The sequence below is a fragment of the Hyperolius riggenbachi genome, chromosome 2 (genome assembly GCF_040937935.1).
Source record: "Hyperolius riggenbachi isolate aHypRig1 chromosome 2, aHypRig1.pri, whole genome shotgun sequence".
Taxonomy (NCBI): Eukaryota; Metazoa; Chordata; class Amphibia; order Anura; family Hyperoliidae; genus Hyperolius; species Hyperolius riggenbachi.
Window position 1 is genome coordinate 248192217 of NC_090647.1, and position 22961 is coordinate 248215177.

A 22961-nucleotide genomic window follows, 5' to 3' on the forward strand; every position below is an offset into this window, starting at 1 on the left:
TCAAATGACAAGAAAAACCTGTCGTGCACTGACTTAAGAAGCAATTCCAAAAGCACTTGCAGCTGCTCAGATTGCATCAAATGCTCTGCATTTATTGTATCTGGAGGAAAATGTCTATGAAGATTTTTCAAGGTACTTATTGTTTCAATGAAAAAAACAACAAAATTGAATACTGGACAAGCCACTAGATATCTGTTGGAAAATAATCACTGTAGTAATAATCAAATACTATTTTTATGTCAAACGTCAAAACATACATTGAGGCCAGGGGCCATAGGCAATTCACTTTTTCACCTGAGTTTTCTCCTAGGTGATATATTTAAACTTGTCAATAAAATGCCTTTTAAGCCCCCAGAAGGCCAGAACATGCTCAAAATAATTTTCATAGTACTTTTAAGCAACTTTTTGGTACTTTTTTAGTTGAAAAGTACTGGAAAGTTATTTAAAATCAAAGATGAAAAATTATCTCCTAGGAGAAAACTCAGGTGAAAAAAAGAATTGCATATGGCCCCAGGTGTTAATATCCTTCACAAATGATGATGATGGACCTTTGTCCACCTGCATAAAATAACTAATACATCTTGTGTTTATTAGGATCCATCTACAAGATATTATTATTACATGATACGCTGAATTCTATTAAGAACTATAAGAGATTGTTAGTGCCTCAACTGTTGATAGCGGCTAAAAGCTTAATTCCAGTTAAGTGGAGCGGATCCTCCAACCCTTAAGCTGAGTACACACGTACGATAACGATCAACGACAATCGGACCGATAATCGTGCGCTTCAAATTTTCCAACAATCGTTTTTTTGGACGATAACGACCGTTATCGTTCAATCCGGCCGATCCAACCCCGCGGATTTTTTCGAAAGATAATCGTTCAATCGTTGCAGTGTGTACAAAGATCGTCCGATAATGATTATCTGTGGAGTAGTACGCATGTTCTTATTGCCGGTCATAACGTCACTTCCGTTTGCGCACGCATTTTTTTATCGTTCGTCGTTCAGTACTTTATACTTATAACGTTCACGTGTGTACACAATCGTTCATTATGAACGATCTTTTCGGTCTAATTTGAATATCGTGTAAACGTCACTAATCGTTCGTAACGAACGATCTTTATCGGACGTGTATACAAACCTTTAGAGAATGGGTAGGTAAAGTTAACTTGATGAAGGATGCAGAAAATCAGATTGCTCTTCAGCAGGATAAATTGGTTTTTTTTAATGATAAATAGGATAGATGGTTTGAGTTTCAAAACTCTTGAGTATGGAAATATGATCAGGAAGTAAGGGAGGAGTCTCGTGAATAAGACAATATGTATTGCTATTCCTATTAGGTGGAATGCTGGAAGTTGTAGCGCTGGATGATTTCTCTTTTTGGTTTATTTGTCGTCATATGAGATTATTTATGTTTAGGATTGTAGGGGGAGAAGAAGGGAAGCTTTTGTGTTTTCTGGAGTTAAATTGTGGGAGAAAAATGGGGAAGAATGTTGTATTCTTTTCTCTTTCTTGTTAAAGAGAGTCTGAAGTGTCCCAAATTACCTCTTTTTATTTCAGAATTTCAGAGTCCTTCTTGAGCAGTAATAGCAAAGATGAGTCGCCGCATCCCCACGGCTGTATGAGGTCTTTATTCCCCCCCCCCCCCCACAAAATCACCAGAGCAAAATCCTCTGTTTCTTCCTGGAAGAGGCAGAGCTTTGTGCTGTAAGCTCTGCCTCCAGTCCATTCAATCACTCCTGATCACCGCCTCTCCCCGCCCCTCAGTCTTCTTTCACTGAGAGAGGTGGGGAAGAGGCGGCAATCAGTGGCGACTGAATGGACTAGAGGCAGAGCTACAGCACAAAGCTCTGCCTCCCCCGGGTACCAAAATCTGTGACTTTGAAAATCGTAGAATTTTGCCCTAGGATTTGGGGGGATGAAAACCTCATACAGCCGGCGGGATGAAAACTTCATACAGCCGCGGGGATGTGGCGAATCAACTTTGCTATTACTGCTCAAGAGGCATCTGAAATAGAAAGAGGAAGTTTGGGACACTTCAGACTCTCTTTAATTAGTCACATACATATATATATATATATATATATATATATATATATATATATATATATATATATATACACACATATATATGTACACATATACATATATATGTACACATATACATATATATGTACACATATACATATACATATATATGTACACATATACATATATATATATATATATATATATATATATACATATATATATATATATATATATATATATATACATACACACACACACACACGTATATGTATAAACAACTAATCCATAACCATGGGGTTAATAATAAGTTAGCAATAAGTTAGCAGTAACAAGAAATACTTTTTTTTCTCAAACTCTTGAAATTTCAATGCTTGTGCTGCAGTGACTTTGACCTAGGCTTGAGGACAGGAGGTGAGGGAATCTCCCTCCCCCCCCAACATGGAAGAGGATGGCAACTTCACAGAGGACTTCCTCCTTCCTACTGTACTTTTAACATTTTTTGTGGATATGTCCCACGTGGGAAGCTTTCCAGTCTGGAGACAAGTAGCCACCAACTTTGCATGAGAATATTTCAGATGTCTCATCAGGCTGTGATTCCAAATACACTCCCCCCACCTTCCATCTACATACAATACTAGAAAGTTAAAGCAGATTTGGCCTACAATCCATTAATTTTAAGGTGTGCATGAATTGCACAATCTTGATTTCAATCTTACCACAACTATGTAATATGAGGGACTACCTAAAGTATTAGTTAAAAAAATATAATCACTTCGTTTACCCTGTTATTCCGTAGATTTGGAAAGATTGTAAATCAAGATTACAATACAGTCTCTAATAACAATTAATTTAAGGACAGCCAGGTGATACATTCTCACAGACTTGGGATTTGTTAATTCTTTTATTCCGATATCTGAATTCACTTTTAACAAACATTCTATCCTTAAGTTTAAGATTGCATGAGGCAAATCCCTTAGTGAATTCTAAATAAATACCAAAGTGAAAAATGACTCAGAATCTTTATCAAAGACAGAACTCTACAACCTTGCTGTTCAGCTCTGTGGAGAGCACATGGGGCCTTGTAGCAGCTGACTTGCTTGATGTAGTGTAATGAGAATGAAGTTTTCTCTAAAATATTAGAGTATTTAAGATGAGCAGGACATTAGATAATAAACCTGAATACCATTTCTGTAGAAATCAATGAGCTCCTGATCATGCAGACTGCGATCAATAGATTGCTTGATGGTAGAACCTGCTCTCACTGTTGTTTAGGCAATAAACTTCAATCTTTGGAGAGCCTCTGTGTTAATTTCAAGGCACAGTTCATCTCCACAAAGTGATTTCCAGTGGTTAGAGCCAGCACATATCAATGCACTTACATTTGCTGCATGCAGATATGATATTGGATCATTGTTCTCAAAAATGACAAGACCAAATGTAACAATTTTTGCTTCACTTATTTAACTAGGTTTTCTGCATTTAGAGGCTTCCCTGGTGCCCATAAACCCCCCCCCCCCCCCCCCCCAGCTCTGTGTTGGGACCCTCTGAACAATCTTTGAAAATTAAAGTCAAAAATGTATTGTGGCCACAATGTGCAGGGGCTGAGTATGTGCCTGTGCTTTAGCAAGGAGCTGCTTGTGCACAGCTTTTCTCTCTTTGCACAAGAGACTCCATACTACTGTATAGTGCGTCCATGCTCTTACATGGAAGGGAGCACGGCTGCAAAGAAAAGGAGGGTCCTGGTTGGCAACTCAGGGGTCGCTGGGTATATCAGAAGCCTCTGGATCATCCAGAGGATTCTCCCTACTAAGGTAAGTATCTAATTTTTAAAGTTACAAGTTTACTTTAAAGGACAACTGAAGTAAGAAGAACACGGAGGCGGTCATATTTATTTCCTTTTAAAAAATACCTGATCTGCATTGGCTTGTTCAGCATCTATAACTAAAGGATTATCAGGATAGCTAAGTAACTAGTATGGCTCAAAAGCAAATAAATATGGTAGCTTCCATATCCCTCTTACGTCCGTTGCCCTTTAAGCAAAAAAGGTGAATACAAATAGCTTAATTCTGAAAAAAAGCTGTTTTTAAATTTAACAAAGATATATATGCTGTTGCTAGCATTCTCTTCTGTCCTTATACTGCAGAGTTCTGAGGAGACCACCAACAGTGACTGCTCGCTCTCTCTGACTGGGCTATTCACAGTGATCATGTGATTTGGACTGAACCAAGTAGCTGCTCTCCAAACAACTATGGGGCCTGCCAACAAATTAACAGTTAGTTCAGGAAGCCATGCACCATTTTCATACATGGATGTAGAATGGAGCAGCCATTTGTGTTTGGTATCCAAGAGCTAATGCTCCTAAGCAGAAATCTAAGCACTGGGGTACTTGAAAGATATACAAGTCAGAGGTGGACTTACAAACATTAGCATTTATCCAAAACCTAAAAACAAACCTTTAAAACCAAAGTAAGCATTGTTGATAGATGTTGATAATATTTGAATGTGGATCTTCCATTTCAAGCAGCAGCCAACAGAAAAAGGCAACGAACAAAAACACACATCCAAAATGAACTAGAGATAAGGTTATGAAACTGGCAATGATCCAGATATGGAATGCTAAGGTGAAGTCTTAAATTGGATTTTGTATGGTTTAAACTATTTTTAATTTCACATAATTGTTCCATAGTTATTAGTGGAGAATGTCATCTTTTGACTGCAATATTGGCATATTACTCAATTATTCATTGTGGCATTCACTAAAGCCAGGAAGTAAGCTGTCAGCCTTTGTTTAGAGAAGCGCAGTGTTTATTAAGATACAGAACTGATTTAAGCAATCACAGGTTTAGTGTGTCTGTTTTTTTTTTTCTTAATAAAAAGACTCCTTGTGGATTTCTAAAAATGTCACGTGAAAGCTACACAGGTGAAGTTACAGAATCATTGCTATCCAACATTACAAATAACCGCACGATGTCGGGTGATATAATTAAATTGCTTTACCATTTTGGAAGGGGAAATTAACAAAATGGATTATATTACGTAAACTGAATGCTTGATTTCATAGCAATTAAAGTTAATCTTTGAACACTCATCTTTGAGCACACATAAACCTTTTTAATGTCTCCCATACCTACTTCAGTGTTGCACACTGTGTAGAACAAAATACCTCTCCTCCTGCCAAAGTAGTACATGCAAATAAGGCGCCCAGTAAATCGGGCGCTGAAGACAGCCGCTAGTAGAATCTTAGGCTCTATGTAATTACGATGTTGGTATTTTTTATTTTTTTTTACCAATATTTTACCATCGCCTGATCTGACACCATTCTCACTTGAACCCTCCCCTCTATTGGTATTTAATCTTAACCAACGGCCACGCTTAACCAGCCTCTCAACTGATGCTTAACCCTAACCTAACTGCAGATACTGGGATGGAACAGTTGAAAATTAATTTTCATTTCTTAGTCTCGCCTATTAACATATGCCGATAAATAATGCACTCACTTCACATGTACAGTGATGTGAAAAACTATTTGCCCCCTTCCTGATTTCTGATGTAGATTTGGAGTTTTTTTTTTCTCACTAAATAATAAAAACCATCATTTAAAACTGCATTTTGTGTTCAATTATGTTATCTTTGACTAATAGTTAACGGTTTTTGATGAGCAGAAACATTTAAGTGTGACAAACATGCAAAAGAATAAGAAATCAGGAAGGGGGCAAATAGTTTTTCACATCACTGTATATTTAGTGTAAATGTAATTATTATGAGCATAATATACTTGCTGAATGTGAAAAGAAGTAAGAAAAAAAAAGCAAAAACGTTAATTTGGCAGTTCAGGAAAGCCCATTATTGGTGTGTGAATTTGGGTTTGGGTTGCACACAAACAATAACAGACAACAGTCTATGAGGAAAAGCAAAATACCCATCTTTGGACATGAACTCCACAGATACCGACTGGTCACTCATTCACTGTTAGTCATGCAGTGACCATTCAATGTCTCTATAAAAGCAGGCCTGAAGTAGAAAATAAAATCTAGATTGTCAGAACAAGTAGCAAAATGCATAACAGTAGCATGAATAAATGTTTATAGACTAACCTTATATGTCACAAAATGCAGGTATTGCTATTTAGCTATTACTCCTTCTCCCCAACCCTACTCCTAGTGGCTGGGTAGTGAACTGGTTAAGGGCTCTGCCTCTGACACCGGAGACCGGGGTTCAAATTGTGCAGCCAGTGCTAGTCTAAAAAAGGCATCCAATATGCAAGACTTAAGTTCAAACAAAGGATTGAGGAGCACTTTGAAAATGACTCAACCTCAAAAAGCATGTGGCAAAGCATTCAACTATTCACAGATTACAAAAAGAAGAATGGCCCACAATACACACTGGCCAATAACAACCCCAGCCTAGCAGAGGAACTTAACAACTCCTTTGCTAGATTTGAGAAAGACATAAATCAGCCTCCAGTCAACTTTGGGCCCACTACAGACTCGCAGCCTTTAGTCCTTCATATACATGAAGTGCAGCAGGCACTCACAAATATAAACACCAGGAAAGCTGCAGATCCCGATGGTGTACAAGGCTCCATGCCTGTGCTAGCCAACTAGTGGAAGTTTTTACACAAATATTCAACCTGTCCCTCTCCTTGGGTGTAGTGCCCTCATGCCTGAAATTCACAACCATTGTGCCAATTCCAAAAATATCCTAGGATAACCTGTCTTAATGACTACTGACCAGATTCTCTCACCCCTGTCATCGCCAAGTGCTTTGAGGGACTGGTAGACACACACATCAAAGCCGCTATCCCAGCAAATCTAGATCAACACTAGTTTGCCTACCGAACAAATAGATCGACAGAGGACGCCATCTCACACCTAGAAAAGCCCAACACCTATGTTAGGATGCTGTTCGTTGACTACAGTATAGCATTTAACGCCATCGTACCTAGCCAGATGATCAACAAACTATATGAAATAGGTTGTGTGTGTGTCTCTCTCTTCCAAAATCCCAAGGAGATGTGGTCAGAGTTTTCATGCTTGCCACAGATAAGATAGGTGAAGGGGGGTGGAAGGTGGAGTGCCAACTAAGGTGCCATCATAGTGTCATTCACACTATGAGACCTCCCTGCGCTACCACAGTGCTTCCCTGTTACTGAGTACAGAAAACAACTGTTGCTACATTAAACATGAAGAGAAAGCAGTCATTGAGAGTCTCATTCTGACTATTCTAATTTATAAATTGCTTAGGCCTGCTTTAAAGAGAAATTTTAATGAATAACAGGGCAAATAAAATAGCTTATTTTTTCTTTTTTTCCTAACCTTCCTTAGTCCATATGCCTTATTGATGATCCTACTCTGCTTCTCTGTTCTGTTTTGTTCTTCTGTGCACTAGATTTAGCGAGCCTGGGAGGCCTGTTGATATAGTGGGTGGCTTGGGGTCTAGAAGATGTTTCAGATTTGGCAAACGCAACTCCAAGTGTCAGAGCGATGTTTATTTTTACTGAAGCTGAGATTTTTGGGAGGATTTATAATAATGTACCTGTTGACTATTTCCATAATTCATTGTAGCCTTACGATAGGTTTTATTTCTATGTTTGAAACTTTGTGATTAGAAAATGTAATAAAACCTTCTGACATCAAAATTGATTATTTTTTCCCCCATTTTCAAATTAGTCAGTGCTTAACCATTGTAAAAAAACTCTTACCCCACCCCAATTTACATTTCTACATTTAGAAGTGACGCTAGCATCTTTACTGCTGGCAAGGTAAATCACTGTTTCATTTTGAGGGGGTTTTCCACCTGTGTGTAGGGACCAGAAGAATGAGTTGATTCAGCTTGGGTAATTATACCTACTTGGGTACTTGGGTAATTATACCTACTGAGCCCCGTTTGGGCCTCTTTGTCCTGAATTAATCTTTGTTAAAATGCCTTAGGGGTAGATCTGTGCATTTTTTGTGCTCTATCTTTTGGTTTACAGGAGAATGAGTCGATCTTAGTGCTCTGGGGCAGGAGGCTGATAGTATGGCACCTCTTGGCTTTCGGACATTATCAACCCCCCTTCCAGAACCTGTATGAGCCAAAACTAATTCTGGGTACAACCCCCTCTTTTGTACTTGGCGAAGTAAATTATTCTGATGTAACTGGGAAGGTAGGGTTACATACCAATATAAAATAATCTATAATACAAGAAGTTTTTCTGGTGCAGAAACAAAAATGATTATTGTAAAAAAGGGTATCCTGAATAATTTTTTATGATTTGCTTTAAAGCCTGGTACACATTTTCGGTTATGATTGGCCAATCACTGACCAATTTTACCACCTCCATGTAGTATAAAGGTTTACCTACATAATCTACACAGAGGTAGTAAAATTGGTCAGTGATTGGCCAACCCTAATTGAAAGTGTGTAAAAGGCTTAGAGACTCCGAGATGAGTCAAGTGGCCACTTTTTTACTTACCCGGGGCTTCCTCCAGCTCCATAAGTATGGATGCGGTCGCAGTCCTCACGGAATCCTCCTTCAGCCACAATCAACCCCGGTACTTGGCTCAGTTGGGCGCAGTCTGACTGAGTGATATCAGCCGAGGTCTTCTGCGCTTGTGCAGAAGGTCTCCCGCTGACACCACTGAGCCGAATACCAGAGAAGGTTGCGGCTTAACGGAGGCACTCGGGAGGACGGCAAGGGGCACATCCATGCCTACTGGGCTGGAGGAAGCCACGGGTAAGTAAAAAAAAAAGGCCACTTGACTCATCACTGAGTCTATTTAAGTCTAGCTTAAAGGGAACCTTAACTGAGAGGTTTTGAATCAGGATGATACCATTTATTGGCTAACTTAGAGACGGATAAACAGTGAGTTTTCGGCTTATAAAAAGCCTTCGTAGGACTGGAGAGGGATACGGATGTTTCCTTTTAAATAATGCCAGCTGCTTGTCCTGCTGATCTCTTTGGCTGCAGTAGTGGCTGAAACATACACCTGCAACAAGCATGCAGCTAATCCAGTCGGACTTCAGTGAGAACACCTGATCTGCATGCTTGTTAAGGGGCTGTGACTAAAAGTATTAGAGACACAGGATTAGCAGGAAAGTCAGGCAACTAGTATGGTTTTAAAAAGAAAAATCCATGTCCTTCTCAGTTTAGGCTTTCTTTAACCAAACATTTATGTGCTGATCAGTTTACATTTGGCAGTATTCTCTAGAAAGCTTGAAAATCATGAGTAAATACTGTCAGTAAATTCAGATAGATGCGTCAAGATTCAGGACCGGCTTACAAAAAATTATGATCTATAAAAAGATTTCCCCATTTTTGTTTTCCACTTGTCAAAGCCTGAAGGGCATGTTTCTAAAGATATATATATATATACATATATATATAAAGATATATATATATATATATATATATATATATATATATATATATATATATATACACACACATACATATACATACATATACACACACGTCCTGTTTCTTGGTTATATAAAGATATGCAATACTACAGTATATTCACTATAAGTGTGATCTCGGATGCCCCAGTCACTTGCTCCTACGCTCATGATTCCTAGTGCCTCTAGTGATGGGTATATTAAAGGATGTCAAGAGGGCCCCATTGATTTTCTTTGTAACTCTGTAAGCTCAATTTCTCCTTCCCATTACACCAATGTAAATTTTTTTTTTAAATGGTGACAAGGGTGACTGAAGCAAACACTACAGCTCATCATCATTTCTTATAGCATTCACTAGGGACCCTAATTCAATTAACTTTTGTCCTGTGTTTTCTAACAATGGACTTTTTGACATTTTGTATTTCGCGCCGTATAAGACGCTCCGGAATATAAGACGCACCCAGGTTTAGAGGGCAAAAACCAGGGGGAAAAAAAATTACTAAACCTGGTGCGTCCATATTCCAGGAGCGTCTTGTACATGTACTTCTGTGTGTCCTCATGTGTGCTCCTGTGCCCCCCATATCCTCATGTGTCCTTCTGTCGTCCTGTGCCTCCCATGTGTCCTGCTGTGCCCCATGTGTCCTCCTGTGCCCCCATGTGTCCTCCTGTGCCCTTCTGTGCCCCCATGTGTCCTTCTGTGCCCCCATGTGTCCTTCTGTGCCTCCCATGTGTCCTGTGTGTCCTAATGTGCCCCCCATGTGTCCTTCTGTGCCCCCCATGTGTCCTGTGTCCTCATGTGCCCCCCCCCCCCACGTGTCCTTCTGTACCCCCCATGTGTCCTCCTGTGTGTTCTCATGTGCCCCCCATGTGTACTTCTGTGCCTCCCCCATGTGTCCTCCTGTGCCCCTATATGTCCTCCTGTGCCCCCCATGTGTCCTGTGTGCCCTAATGTGCCCCCATATGTGTGCTCCTGTGCCCCCCATATGTCCTTATTTGCCCCCAGGTGTCCTGTGTGCCCTAATATGCCCCCATATGTGTGCTCCTGCGCCGCCCATATGTCCTCCTGTGCCCCCCATATGTCCTCCAGTGCCCCGCATATGTCCTCTTTCCCCCTCCCCCCCAGCGTTCCTCCCTCCCACCTGCGTCTCCTGGCCCCCCCCGGCTGGAAGTGTCAATAGCGGCGGCAACTTACCTTTGGCAGGCTCCTGCGCTGATCCTAGATCATTGCGCTGCCCCCCGCTAGCCTCCTCTGCCTCCCCCCTGCTTATCTGGCCCCCCCGGGTGAAGGAATAAGTAGCGGTAGCTTACCTCCGCAGTGCGCACGCGATGACTGCAGACGTCCGTCTTCCAGGCACTTCTCGCTCTAGTGACCGGCTTGAACTGATGACGCGCAGTTCAAAGCCGGTCATTAGAGCGAGAAGTGCCTGGAAGACGGACGTCTGCAGTCATCGCGGGCGCACTGCGGAGGTAAGCTACCGCTACTTATTTCTTCACCCGGGGAGGCCAGATAAGCAGGGGGGAGGCAGAGGAGGCTAGCGGGGGGCAGCGCAATGATCTAGGATCAGCGCAGGAGCCTGCCAAAGGTAAGTTGCCGCCGCTATTGACACTTCCATCCGGGGGGGGGGGGAGGGGGGGGCAGGAGACTCGGGCAGGCATGGGGAAGGCAGGCAGGGAATCCCCAACATGGCGGCGGGTCGGCGGTTCGGAACGGCGGGCGTTATTAAGTTGGGGATTCCCTGCCTTTGCCGTATAAGACACAGGGACTTTTTCTCCCCATTTTTGGGGGAGAAAAAGTGCGTCTTATACGGTGACAAATACGGTAACTTTTTCTCTAATAAGTATTCACGAGTATTCTACTAAGTAATATGTTCACACTTTGTAAATATGATATCTTTTAACCACTTCACCCCAATGGTTTTTACCCAAACTGACCAGAGCAAATTTCATCTGTCAGCGCTCCTCCCTTTCATTCACCAATAACTTTATCACTACTTGTCACAACAAATAATCTATTTTTTCAACACCAACAAGGCTTTCTTTGGGTGGTACATTATGCTAAGAATTATTTTATTCCAAATGCATTTTAACAGAAAAAATAAGAAAAAAATGGGAAAAATTAATTATTTCTCAGATTTCAGCCATTATAGTTTTAAATAAAACGTGCTACTGTGAAAAAAGCCCACATATTTTATTTGCCATTTGTCCAGATTATTACAAATGGTTGAATGACGTCTCTAGCACAGTGTGTGGCGACAAGATTTTATCTGGAAATAAAGGTGCATTTTTTTCAGTTTTGCGTCAGTTACTAATTACAACCCCATATATGCAAATATAACAGTAATCTATCCTCATGTCATACATAGTAAAAAAGTGGAGTCCCTAATTTACAGGGAGTGCAGAATTATTAGGCAAGTTGTATTTTTGAGGAATTATTTTATTATTGAACAACAACCATGTTCTCAATGAACCCAAAAAACTCATTGATATCAAAGCTGAATATTTTAAATATTTTTGAAAGTCGTTGTTAGTTTGTTTTTAGTTTTAGCTATTTTAGGGAGATATCTGTGTGTGCAGGTGACTATTACTGTGCATAATTATTATGCAACTTAACAAAAAACAAATACATACCCATTTCAACTATTTTTACCATTGAAACCAATATAACATCTCAACATTCACAAATATACATTTCTGACATTCAAAAACAAAACGAAAACAAATCAGTGACCAATATAGCCACCTTTCTTTGCAAGGACACTCAAAAGCCTGCCATCCATGGATTCTGTCAGTGTTTTGATCTGTTCACCATCAACATTGCGTGTAGCAGCAACCACAGCCTCCCAGACACTGTTCAGAGAGGTGTACTGTTTTCCCTCCTTGTAAATCTCACATTTTATGATGGACCACAGGTTTTCAATGGGGTTCAGATCAGGTGAACAAGGAGGCCATGTCATTAGTTTGTCTTCTTTTATACCCTTTCTTGCCAGCCACGCTGTGGAGTACTTGGACGCGTGTGATAGAGCATTGTCCTGCATGAAAATCATGTTTTTCTTGAAGGATGCAGACTTCTTCCTGTACCACTGCTTGAAGAAGGTGTCTTCCAGAAACTGGCAGTAGGACTGGGAGTTGAGCTTGACTCCACCCTCAACCCGAAAAGGCCCACAAGCTCATCTTTGATGATACCAGCCCAAACCAGTACTCCACCTCCACCTTGCTGGCGTCTGAGTCGGACTGGAGCTCTCTGCCCTTTACCAATCCAGCCACGGGCCCATCCATCTGGCTCATCAAGACTCACTCTCACTTCATCAGTCCATAAAACCTTCATCAGTCTTGAGATATTTCTTGGCCCAGTCTTGACGTTTCAGCTTGTGTGTCTTGTTCAGTGGCGGTCGTCTTTCAGCCTTTCTTACCTTGGCCATGTCTCTGAGTATTGCACACTGGAGTGCTTTTGGGCACTCCAGTGATGTTGCAGCTCTGATTGATGGTCAAACTGGTGGCAAGTGGCATCTTGGCAGCTGCACGCTTGACTTTTCTTAGTTCATGGGCAGTTATTTTGCGCCTTGGTTGTTCCACACGCTTCTTGCGACCCTGTTGACTATTTTGAATGAAACACTTGATTGTTCGATGATCACGCTTCAGAAGCTTTGCAATTTTAAGAGTGCTGCATCCCTCTGCAAGATATTTCACTATTTTTGACTTTTCTGAGCCTGTCAAGTCCTTCTTTTGACCCATTTTGCCAAAGGAAAGGAAGTTGCCTAATAATTATGCACACCTGATATAGGGTGTTGATGTCATTAGACCACACCCCTTCTCATTACAGAGATGCACATCACCTAATATGCTTAATTGGTAGTAGGCTTTTAAGCCTATACAGCTTGGAGTAAGACAACATGCATAAAGAGGATGATGTGGTCAAAATACTCATTTGCCTAATAATTCTGCACTCCCTGTAGTTATGTATTTTTTTTTTTTAAATGCTGCCATTTTTAACAAGTGTTTTCATTTTGGTAACTATTAGAGGGGTGGGGTGGGGGGGTCAGGGAGGAGGGATGGAGGTATTAATGTATTTTTGTGTATTGTGTAAAATGTAGTGTATAGTGTGTATTTTTATTTTTTGTACATTTTTTTTGACCACTAGATGTCCTCACACTCACTGTCTCTGTAAGATAGAGAGAGTGCTGTTAAAGCAAATCTTATTGAAGACTAACTTTGCTTACGAGCATCATTTTGATTGGTTCAAGGAAAACTTCTCTTTCACCAAACACGGCTCTGCGGGTTCCAGTGGTAAGCGCGGGGGGCGCGATCGTTCACTGTAGCAGTGGAGGACATTTTAGAATGTCCTGTGGTGCGTTAACAGGGACCAACAGGATGTTTTAAGACAGTGAGTGGTTGCATAGTGGTTAAACCACCAGCAAGCAGAGAAAAAAACACACAAATGCTCAAAATATGATTGATAACATTTTTTCAATTACTTTTTGATACTTTTTTTTTAATCTAAAGTGACTTGAGCAATTTTTTTTGCTTGTTGGTGGTTTAAAAGGCATCATATTGATAGGTGTGAAAACATCACTTAGGAAAAAACACAGGGAAAAAGTTAACTGCATTATGGGCCCTTATTAATAAACTCCTTTTCATTCCCACAGCAAGCAAAGAAGTGTGACATTACTTTTTACTCATTTTGTTTTTGTAGCTTTTCAGTGAAGTGCTAAAAAGTTATTTTGTGGATAAGGTGAAACATTATCTACTGGATGAAAATGCAGGGTAAAAGTTAACTGAATAAGGGCTTATGAGAATTTAAAGCAATGTATATGAAAGTTTGCCTCGTTATACATTTGATAAATTGGCACAAAAGTACAGGTAAATAACAGCTTGTTTGTTTTTTACACTATTTTACCATTTATTAACCACTTCACAACTGAGGGGTTTTACCCCTGAAACACAAGCGCGATTTTTACCTTTCAACGCTGCTTCCATTCTTTTTTTTCTGTAATATGATTGGTTATTGGGGACTGGGGTACCCATAACCAATCATTGGACTGCAGAGCCGGGGTGTGTGTGCACGCGCGCGCTGCACGTTTGTTTACTTTACATTGTTATGAATGAAGACTGCTTCTGTTTGAAGCAGTCTTCATTCTATTCGCAATCGGCGAGTCTAATTGGATTTAGGAACGCTTGCTCCTAACGTCCAATTAGTCACCTGCTGTGCGGGCTGGCTGGAGTGTGCGCGCAAGTTCCCCGCCCACTCCCAGCCAGTAAACAAACAAGTGCGCCTTTCTCCGTCCCTGGGGGTGAAGCGGTGCGCAGAGGGACGGAGAAATTTAGCACTGGGGGGGGGGGGGGGGGGGGGTAAAGTGGTTAATAGGCTCCTAAATGTTTATCTACTGCATAAACAACAGTCTTTGAAATTCTAATTTATAAAATCTAACAATTCCCATCCTAGATACTATCACCTAAAAAATACATGAAAAAGGAAAGTAGTCCTTAGTGATAAAAAAAACATTAATGTCACACAAGGCAACGCATAATTGCTATTTTCTACAACGTATCATTACTAACAAAAATGCCTGGGTAACAACAGGCAGCATTTTTTTTTAGAGACATGGTAAACAAGAATCATGCACATTTGCTTTCGTACAATTTCTAGCTCTTCAGATTTGGCAACAGTACTGTAGTCATTTGATCTGAAATGCTCACATCAGATCCACCAAAAAGAATCAGGTACAGTGCTGATTGTATAGAAAACACAATTTCCACATACACAGAACAGGTAAACACAACACACACAGTACAATATAAGCAGGTGTAATTCAGCAGATATGTGTCACAGTATTATGGAAATTAGACAGGTGTTAGACAGTTAAGGTTAAAAGGCAGCACAGTAATGAGATGATAAAAAGCAAACAGTAGATTACATGAATATACTTCCATAACAAACAATGGTAGAAATTAGAATACCTCAAAGTGAGATGGCAACCAACCACCTGAAACGTTTCAATGGTATCCATTTGTAAAAGCCGTTGCAATCAAAGGCCCCTAAAAGTGTACAATTGTTGAGGTTGTCAGTTCCCTATTCAACAACAACACATCTTTGCAATTCATTTAGATATTGCAAGGTTGGCATGAATGTGCATTTTTTTCATACATAAATAAACAGCACAACTGCACAAGTGGTGCATGTGTTAAGGAAAATTAACATATCTATAGGTTTAAGTCAACAGAGTTTACAGCCAGTAGCTATGATGGCAGGTTTAACACAGCAACTGGAGAGCTACAGATTTCTTAATGTGACTTAGATAAAAATAACGATAATAATATACAAGGAAACCCCCACTAAGAAAGGCTGCCAACCTTCCCTCATATGTACATTGAAATGGCCCTGCAGAGAAATATTTGCAGACTGAAACTGCAAGCTAAAGACTTTGCTTTCATCTGAGCAGCCCAGAGGTCAAACTAGTCAAGCTTTAAAGCACAGAGGGCTTTTCCAGTAGGTGAGGTATGAAATGAGACAAGTTTGGGGGGTGAGAGAGGGTAATTTACCTTAGTACTGCTGTTAGCTGAATAGTAATGCTTCCAATTTGATAGTACAAGCAAACTAGATGAGATTTTTAAGGTTACTATGGTGACACAATAATCAGAAGAGGAATTCAACTAGGTTCAAAGGGTTAGTGATTGAACTGACACTATACAAGAAAATGCAGGAACTGCCAAGATGGAAATTCTGTATGGATATTCTAAAGAGACAGCACATAAAACACAGTGAAATGTATTTGTTCATATTTTATGAAAAGTGTTCATACTCATAAAAATAAAAGGCTTACACAACTCCAGTTTCCATTCACAGCAGGATTAGCTTGCCTGAGCTTGTGTTCATTATACAATTAAACTCTTTATACGGGCCCTGCAGGGTTGTAACTACTGCTGCAATATGCTGCAGAAGAAATGGTTAGTTTTTCTAACAGTGCCTATACTGTTCAGTAGCAGCAGGTGTCAATCAATGGGTAGAGTTATCTGAAAGGTAGGCCCAGCATTAATAGTGTCAAGCTAGCAAAAGTCATTTCCCCCCTCTTTACGTGCATCACATCTGTCTATGTTTAAACTGGTACTGTAGTGTAAGTGCAAGTTCCAGGGCTGTTCTCTCCTTCATTGACACAAGCCCAAAACAAGTATGTAGCCTGACCTCCAATGTTTCAACCTCCATGTATGCTTTGGTCCACTGAGTAGTAACCATAAGATGAGCTTCACAGCTCTAAGCTTACTTCTTTAAAACTAGAAAAAAGCACATCAGGGACAGATGCTCCTACACTAACCCATATGCTCCGTTAACTAAAATAGAATATGCATACTGTGCATTTTATTGTCTCTATATATTTATAGGCCATGGCCCAAGCAGTTTATTTCGCCTAGAACTATGTGATAAGGTCTGGAAAATGTGAACGTATAAAGCTTCAGTCTAAGTAGCATTGCTGTAAAATATGTATTCATATTAGTACAGTCTGAATATTAATGTCATATAGCATTGCTTTATATTACTCATCTTTGTACAGAACAGACAATGCTTGTGTGTTCCCTGTACTAAGGTCCTCAAAATGTCTCAGACTGCTAGAAATGGCGAGTGGATTAAAATACATTTTGTATCTAATTAAAAGTCTGAAACACACTCCGGTTCAGCGCAAAAACAAGCAAAGGATCCTGAGACATGACCACTGATTCCTCAACATTTGCCTGTACGTACCAAATATCTTACAGTTCAGCAACTTCAGCCTGACATTTTCATGGGTATGAGGATTTGATTTTCAATAGAAGGAACTGAACATACACAAACGAACAAAAGAGAGTAATGATTCTCTAAGATAGCGACTTGAAGGACTGCCAATAGTTACTGTTTGACATTGTATCAGAAAGGGTGAAACCATTGTATGTGTGGCCGTTTTTACCCTTGAATGAAAAGTGGAAACCTCAATATGTGGGATCAACAGCTAGCTAAAAAGTCAGGTAAGAGTGATAAACTATCATTCCAAAAACAAGATGTCAATATCAGCTGAATTCCCAAATTCTCAAGAAAGTAAGAGTGTGTGTGCGTGTGTGTGATTTACTTTGTATATGTTATATTACCCCACCCACCATGTGGTTTTGATGATAATTTTAATTGTGATACAATGTTATGACTGGCAGCCTTACAAATTATTAAATGCACATCCATGCCATTATACAGCAGACAAGAATACTTTGCAATCTGAAACAAAAAGCATGCAAATTGGCCAGGTTAAATTTCCATCCAGATTTTACAGATCATTTTGCACAGCAGGAAAAAACTACAATTTTTTAAGGGCTTTTAAATAGGTTAGTGTTTCAATTTAAGCTTTGTGGCTCTAATCACATCTTCAAATAATTAGTTACACAGTATACATGCAAATATTAGATTTTTTTTGCCTCACATTTAGTGCCCTGCTCTAAGGCCACATACACACATCAGACCATAGTCTTTTGAAAATGAAAGATCACAGACCAACTTTACCCCCTTCCATGTAGTATGAGAGCCATACCTTCACAGTCTATTTTATGGAGCTGAACACCCCATCAGACAGAAATCTTTGCAAGATGCTGCACACAAAGATGCTGTAGACATTCAAAAGATCAGTATCTGCAAAAGATCTGTTCCTGCAAAATGCATTGATAGTCTATGAGATCTGCAGATCATCATACACACCTTGTTTAACTGACATTCATCTGCAGATCAGATCCACCAGGATGGATTTTCAGATCTGCAGATGATTGTCTGATCTGCAGATGAATGTCAGTTAAACAAGGTGTGTATGATGATCTGCAGAACCCATAGACTATGAATGCATTTTGCAGGAACAGATCTTTGGCAGGAACTGATCTTTTGCAGATACTGATCTTTTGTGTCTGTACAGCATCTGTGTGTGCAGCATCTTACAAAGATTTTTTTCTGATGGGGAGTTCAGCTCCATAGAAAAGACTGTGAAGGTATGGCTCTCATACTACATGAAGGGTGGTACGATTGGTCTGTGATCTTTCATTTTCCAAAGACTATAGTCTGATGTGTGTATGAGGCCTAAGACTGGGAATAACATTTTCAAATAGTGAAGTGGTTTAGGAATCAGACATCAGTGTGACCACTTATATAAGTGCATTTAAAGACAACAGGCCCATAACCTCAAAATGTAGCCATACTTGGGTCAACCAAAGCAATTAATAAGTACCTATACACAGCTTGAGTCACATATTTTCCTCTTATCTCCTGAGAATACCTGTCCTGAATGGTAATATGACTTTGTAAGAATCTTAAATATGTTTTGTGAGACAAAATGAACAGAGGGATATAGCTTGTTTGAAATCTATTGTCTGGTGATTCTGTTTTCATAACTACATTGTGCTTTATGAATTTCCATACCAGAAGTGGTGAACAGGTGTTCCTATAGAAGTATATATACAGTGTATCCAAAAAGTATTTACAGTGCATCACTTTTTCCACATTTTATGTTATGTTACAGCCTTATTCCAAAATTGTTTAAATTCATGCTTTTCCTCAGAATTTTCTCACAGTACCCTATGATGATAATGTGAAAAAAAGGTTTACTTGAGGTTTTGGCAAATGTATTAAAAATAAAAAAAATGATAAAGCACAGGTACATAGGTATTCACAGCCTTCACATTGAAGCTCAAAATTGAGCTCAGGGACATCCCATTTCCCCTGATCATCTATGAAATGTTTTGCAGGTTAATTCGAGTCCACATGTGGTAAATTCAGTTGATTGGACATGATTTTGAAAGGCTATATAAGGTCCCACAGTTGTCAGTTCGTGTCAGAGCATAAACCAAACATGAAGTCAAAGGAATTGTCTGTAGATCTCTGAGACAGGATTGTCTTGAGGCAAAAATCTGGTGAAAGTTACAGAAACATTTCTGCTGCTTTAAAAGTCCCAATGAGCACAGTGCCCTCCAACATCCATAAGTGGAAGAAGTTCAAATCACTGGGACTCTTCCTAGAGCTGGTCGGCCATCTAAACTGAGCATTTGGGGAGAAAGGCCTTAATCAGGCAGGGCCCCAATAGCCCGATGGTTCCGCTGTCAGAGGTCTTCTGTGGAGAGAGGAGAACCTTCCAGAAGGACAACCATCTCTGCAGAAATCCACCACTCAGGCCTGTATAGTAGAGTGGGCAGACGGAAGCCAGTCCTTAGTAAAAGGCACATGGCAGTCACCATGGAGTACGCCGAAAGGCACCTGAAGGACTCTCAGACCACGAAAAACTAAATGTTCTGGTCTGATAAGAGAAAGATTGACCTCTTGGGTGAATGTCATGCATCACGTTTGGCGGAAACCAGGCACCGCTCATCACCAGGCCAATACAGTGAAGCATAGTGGTGGTAGCATCATGCTGTGGGGATGTTTTTCAGCAGTAGGAACTGGGAGACTAGTCAGGATAAAGGGAAAGATGACTGCAGCAATGTACAGAGACATCCTGAATAAAAACCTGATCCAGAGTGCTTTTGAACTAATGCTTCATACACACTTGAGATAAAAGTCTTTGGAAAAGGCAAGATCACAGACCAATCTTACCACCCTTCATGTAGTAGGAGAGCCATACTCTACACAGTCTATTCTATGGAGCTGCACTCCCCATCAGATAAAATCTTTGCAAGATGCTGCACACAAAGATGCCCGTACACACTCAAAAGATCATCTGCAAAAGATCTGTTCCTGCAAAATATCCATTCCTGCAAAATGCATTCATAGTCTATGAGATCTGCAGATCATCATACACACTTGGTTTAACAGACTTCATCTGCATATCTGGCAATCATCTGCAGATCTGAAAATCCATCCTGGTGGATCTGATCTGCAGATGATCTGCAGATGATTGTCTGTTAAACCAAGTGTGTATGAGGATCTGCAGATATCATAGACTATGAATGCATTTTGCAGGAATGGATATTTTGCAGGAACAGATCTTTTGCAGATAATGATCTTTTGAGTGTGTACGGGCATCTTTGTGTGCAGCATCCTGCAAATATTTTATCTGATGGGGAGTGCAGCTCCATAGAAAAGACTGTGTAGGTATGGCTCTCATACTACATGAAGGGTGGTAAGATTGGTCTGTGATCTTGCCTTTTCCAAAGACTTTTATCTCAAGTGTGTATGAAGCATAAGACTGGAGCAGCGGCTCATCTTTCAGCAGGACAACACCCCTAAGCACACAGCCAAGATATCAAAGGAATGGCTTCAGGACAACTCTGCAAATGTCCTTGAGAGGCCCAGCCAGAGCCCAGACTTGAATCCTATTGAACACCTCTGGAGAGATCTTAAAATGGCTGTGCACCAACTATTTCCATCCAACCTGATAGAGCTTGAGGTGCTGAAAAGGGGAATTGGCAAAACTTGCCAAGGATAGGTGTGTCAAGCATGTGGCATCATATTCATAAAGACTTGAGGCTGAAATTGCTGCCAAAGGTGCACCAACTAAGTATTGAGTAAAGGCTGGGAATACCTATGTACATGTGATGTCTCAGTTTTTTCTTTTTAATAAATTTGCCAAAACCTCAAGTAAACGTTTTACAAGTTGTCACTATAGGGTGTTGCGTGTTGCATTTTGAGAAAAAAACATTAATTTAATCATTTTTTTTGTATAAGGCTGTAACATCACAAAATGTTGAAAAAGTGATATGCTGTGAATACTTTCCAGATGTACTGTAGTATAATACAATGTCAGTGAATTCATTCAGCTAGCTGAGGTCCACAATAATTGGCCGTAAAATCTTCCATGCTGTAATTTGACAGACAAGCTATAGACTGACTGTATAACTACAGTTTAACCAAATAAGAAAAACTAAATTTATGTTTCCCTTTCATAATGATTGTTCTTTGACATTAAGTTGCTAATATAAGGCCTTTCACCATAGAAGTATTCCATGACCTAGAGATCATTAATTGCAGTATCCATAAACTATAAATACCCTGGTTCATGTCCCACTAATGGGTAAAAGATCAGCGCTATCAGTTTCACAAATGAATGAACAGCAATGAAGTATCCTGTTGTTATCAGAATGCTAGATACATCTCAAGCAGTGAAGTGAGCTGTTCTGAAAAATACATATTGGGAATCTCAAGTGACAGCTATAAAACAACCATCTTTTGTGCCAATAGGTTAAGTGAGGCACAAAATACAATAGCACATAGGATATATTTATTGCCATAGCAACATGTGTGTTCATAGAGCATAGCGGCAGGAAGCAAAAATGTGTTCCAAATGAAATATTGCTCCTTTACTCATAAATTGGGCTGTCACTACTTACAAAAAATGCTATATATGCCTAATACATTTTCCTGTGAAAAAACTATTAAAATCAAGTTTTTTAGTATTAAAAAGTAATAAATTATGATTTATGGGTAAGATATTTGGAACTCCACCCAATAGAGGAATTAGCAAGTTAGGTAACAAGAAAACTTCTTGATTTCTTGAGTTACTAATGAGAAATGTATTCATTTCAGCATAATAACATATACATTACGCTACCATATATTTTAGTTTTACAGGAGACCTTTCAAAAGAGGGCTGTGAAGTATACCAAAATGGAACTGCCATAAATTTGTGTTGCAAAATCACTAGGCAATTGTGATTGGACTTTGCAATCGGTATGCAGCCCTTATTGTTAATCTGACGCAAAATTCAGCAAAGGTAACTGATTGCATGCTGAAGGTCATAAACAGTGCTGAATGGAGAATTTGCCATATATGCAATCCCTCAATCAAGAGGCAGTGCAGCTTAGCACTAATCATGGGATGTGGTCTTTACTGAAAGATACAGGTCTTTAAAGTGCACTGACCCAGCAGTGATGAAGATGAAGTAAATGATTACAGTAAAACAACTACAAACAAGGCCCTAGTAGGTATATGGGATACTGCTATGTTCAAATTTTAGGAAATGTCAAATGTTATTTATTTCAGCAACCTATATCTCAGCAAATTCTAACATGGACTTTTCAATCAAGTTAATCAGTGTTTTCATAGGCTCAGGTTCTGTTGCTTGAGGTTGTGATAGGTTTACTTTAATACTCCCATAGGAACACCACTCCACCACTGTAGCATTCAAGAGAGAACAGGAGGCATTCATTCTCCTCATCAATCTTGTGCTAATCTATAGCATGTGACACAGAGCACAGTTCAGGGTTTTCACCTAACAAAGAGTTACATCTGAAACATACTACGCACTGCAGGCTACAGGTAAATATAGATTCCATAGGGCACAGTGCTTCCATCCCTTGTTCTTCAGACAGTTTGTCTTTACTGTACTCTAGTTAGGTAGGGGCACTGGTATGTCTATTCAAAAAAAATAAATAATTTTTCCACTGTTGGCGTGATCATTAAATTCAAGTGCAGCAGTCATGCATCAGGTAGCCCAATATGGTATATTTAGGTCTTGGAATAAAACAATAATGGAGAAATCCACACCAAATGACTAAGGAACCCTAGTACACAATGAGATCTTTTAAAAAGCTTGTTGCCATGTATTTCTCCTATCATCAATAGAAG

The 22961-nt window shown here is 39.8% G+C and overlaps 1 protein-coding gene across 8 annotated transcripts in view; it reads right to left on the minus strand.

Annotated features, from left to right (window-relative positions):
- MSI2 (musashi RNA binding protein 2) overlaps positions 1–22961 on the minus strand; it is a 481843-nt gene that overhangs the window by 18091 nt on the left and 440791 nt on the right. For 6 of the 8 annotated variants that reach the window (XM_068268471.1, XM_068268470.1, XM_068268468.1 and 3 more), the window contains one exon: positions 15365–15442. The exons of the other annotated variants lie outside the window; for them this stretch is intronic. In XM_068268471.1, coding sequence (XP_068124572.1) covers positions 15401–15442 — 42 coding nt within the window. In that variant the 3' untranslated portion in view covers positions 15365–15400. The remainder of the gene's footprint in view (positions 1–15364; positions 15443–22961) is intronic. 8 annotated transcript variants of the gene reach the window in all.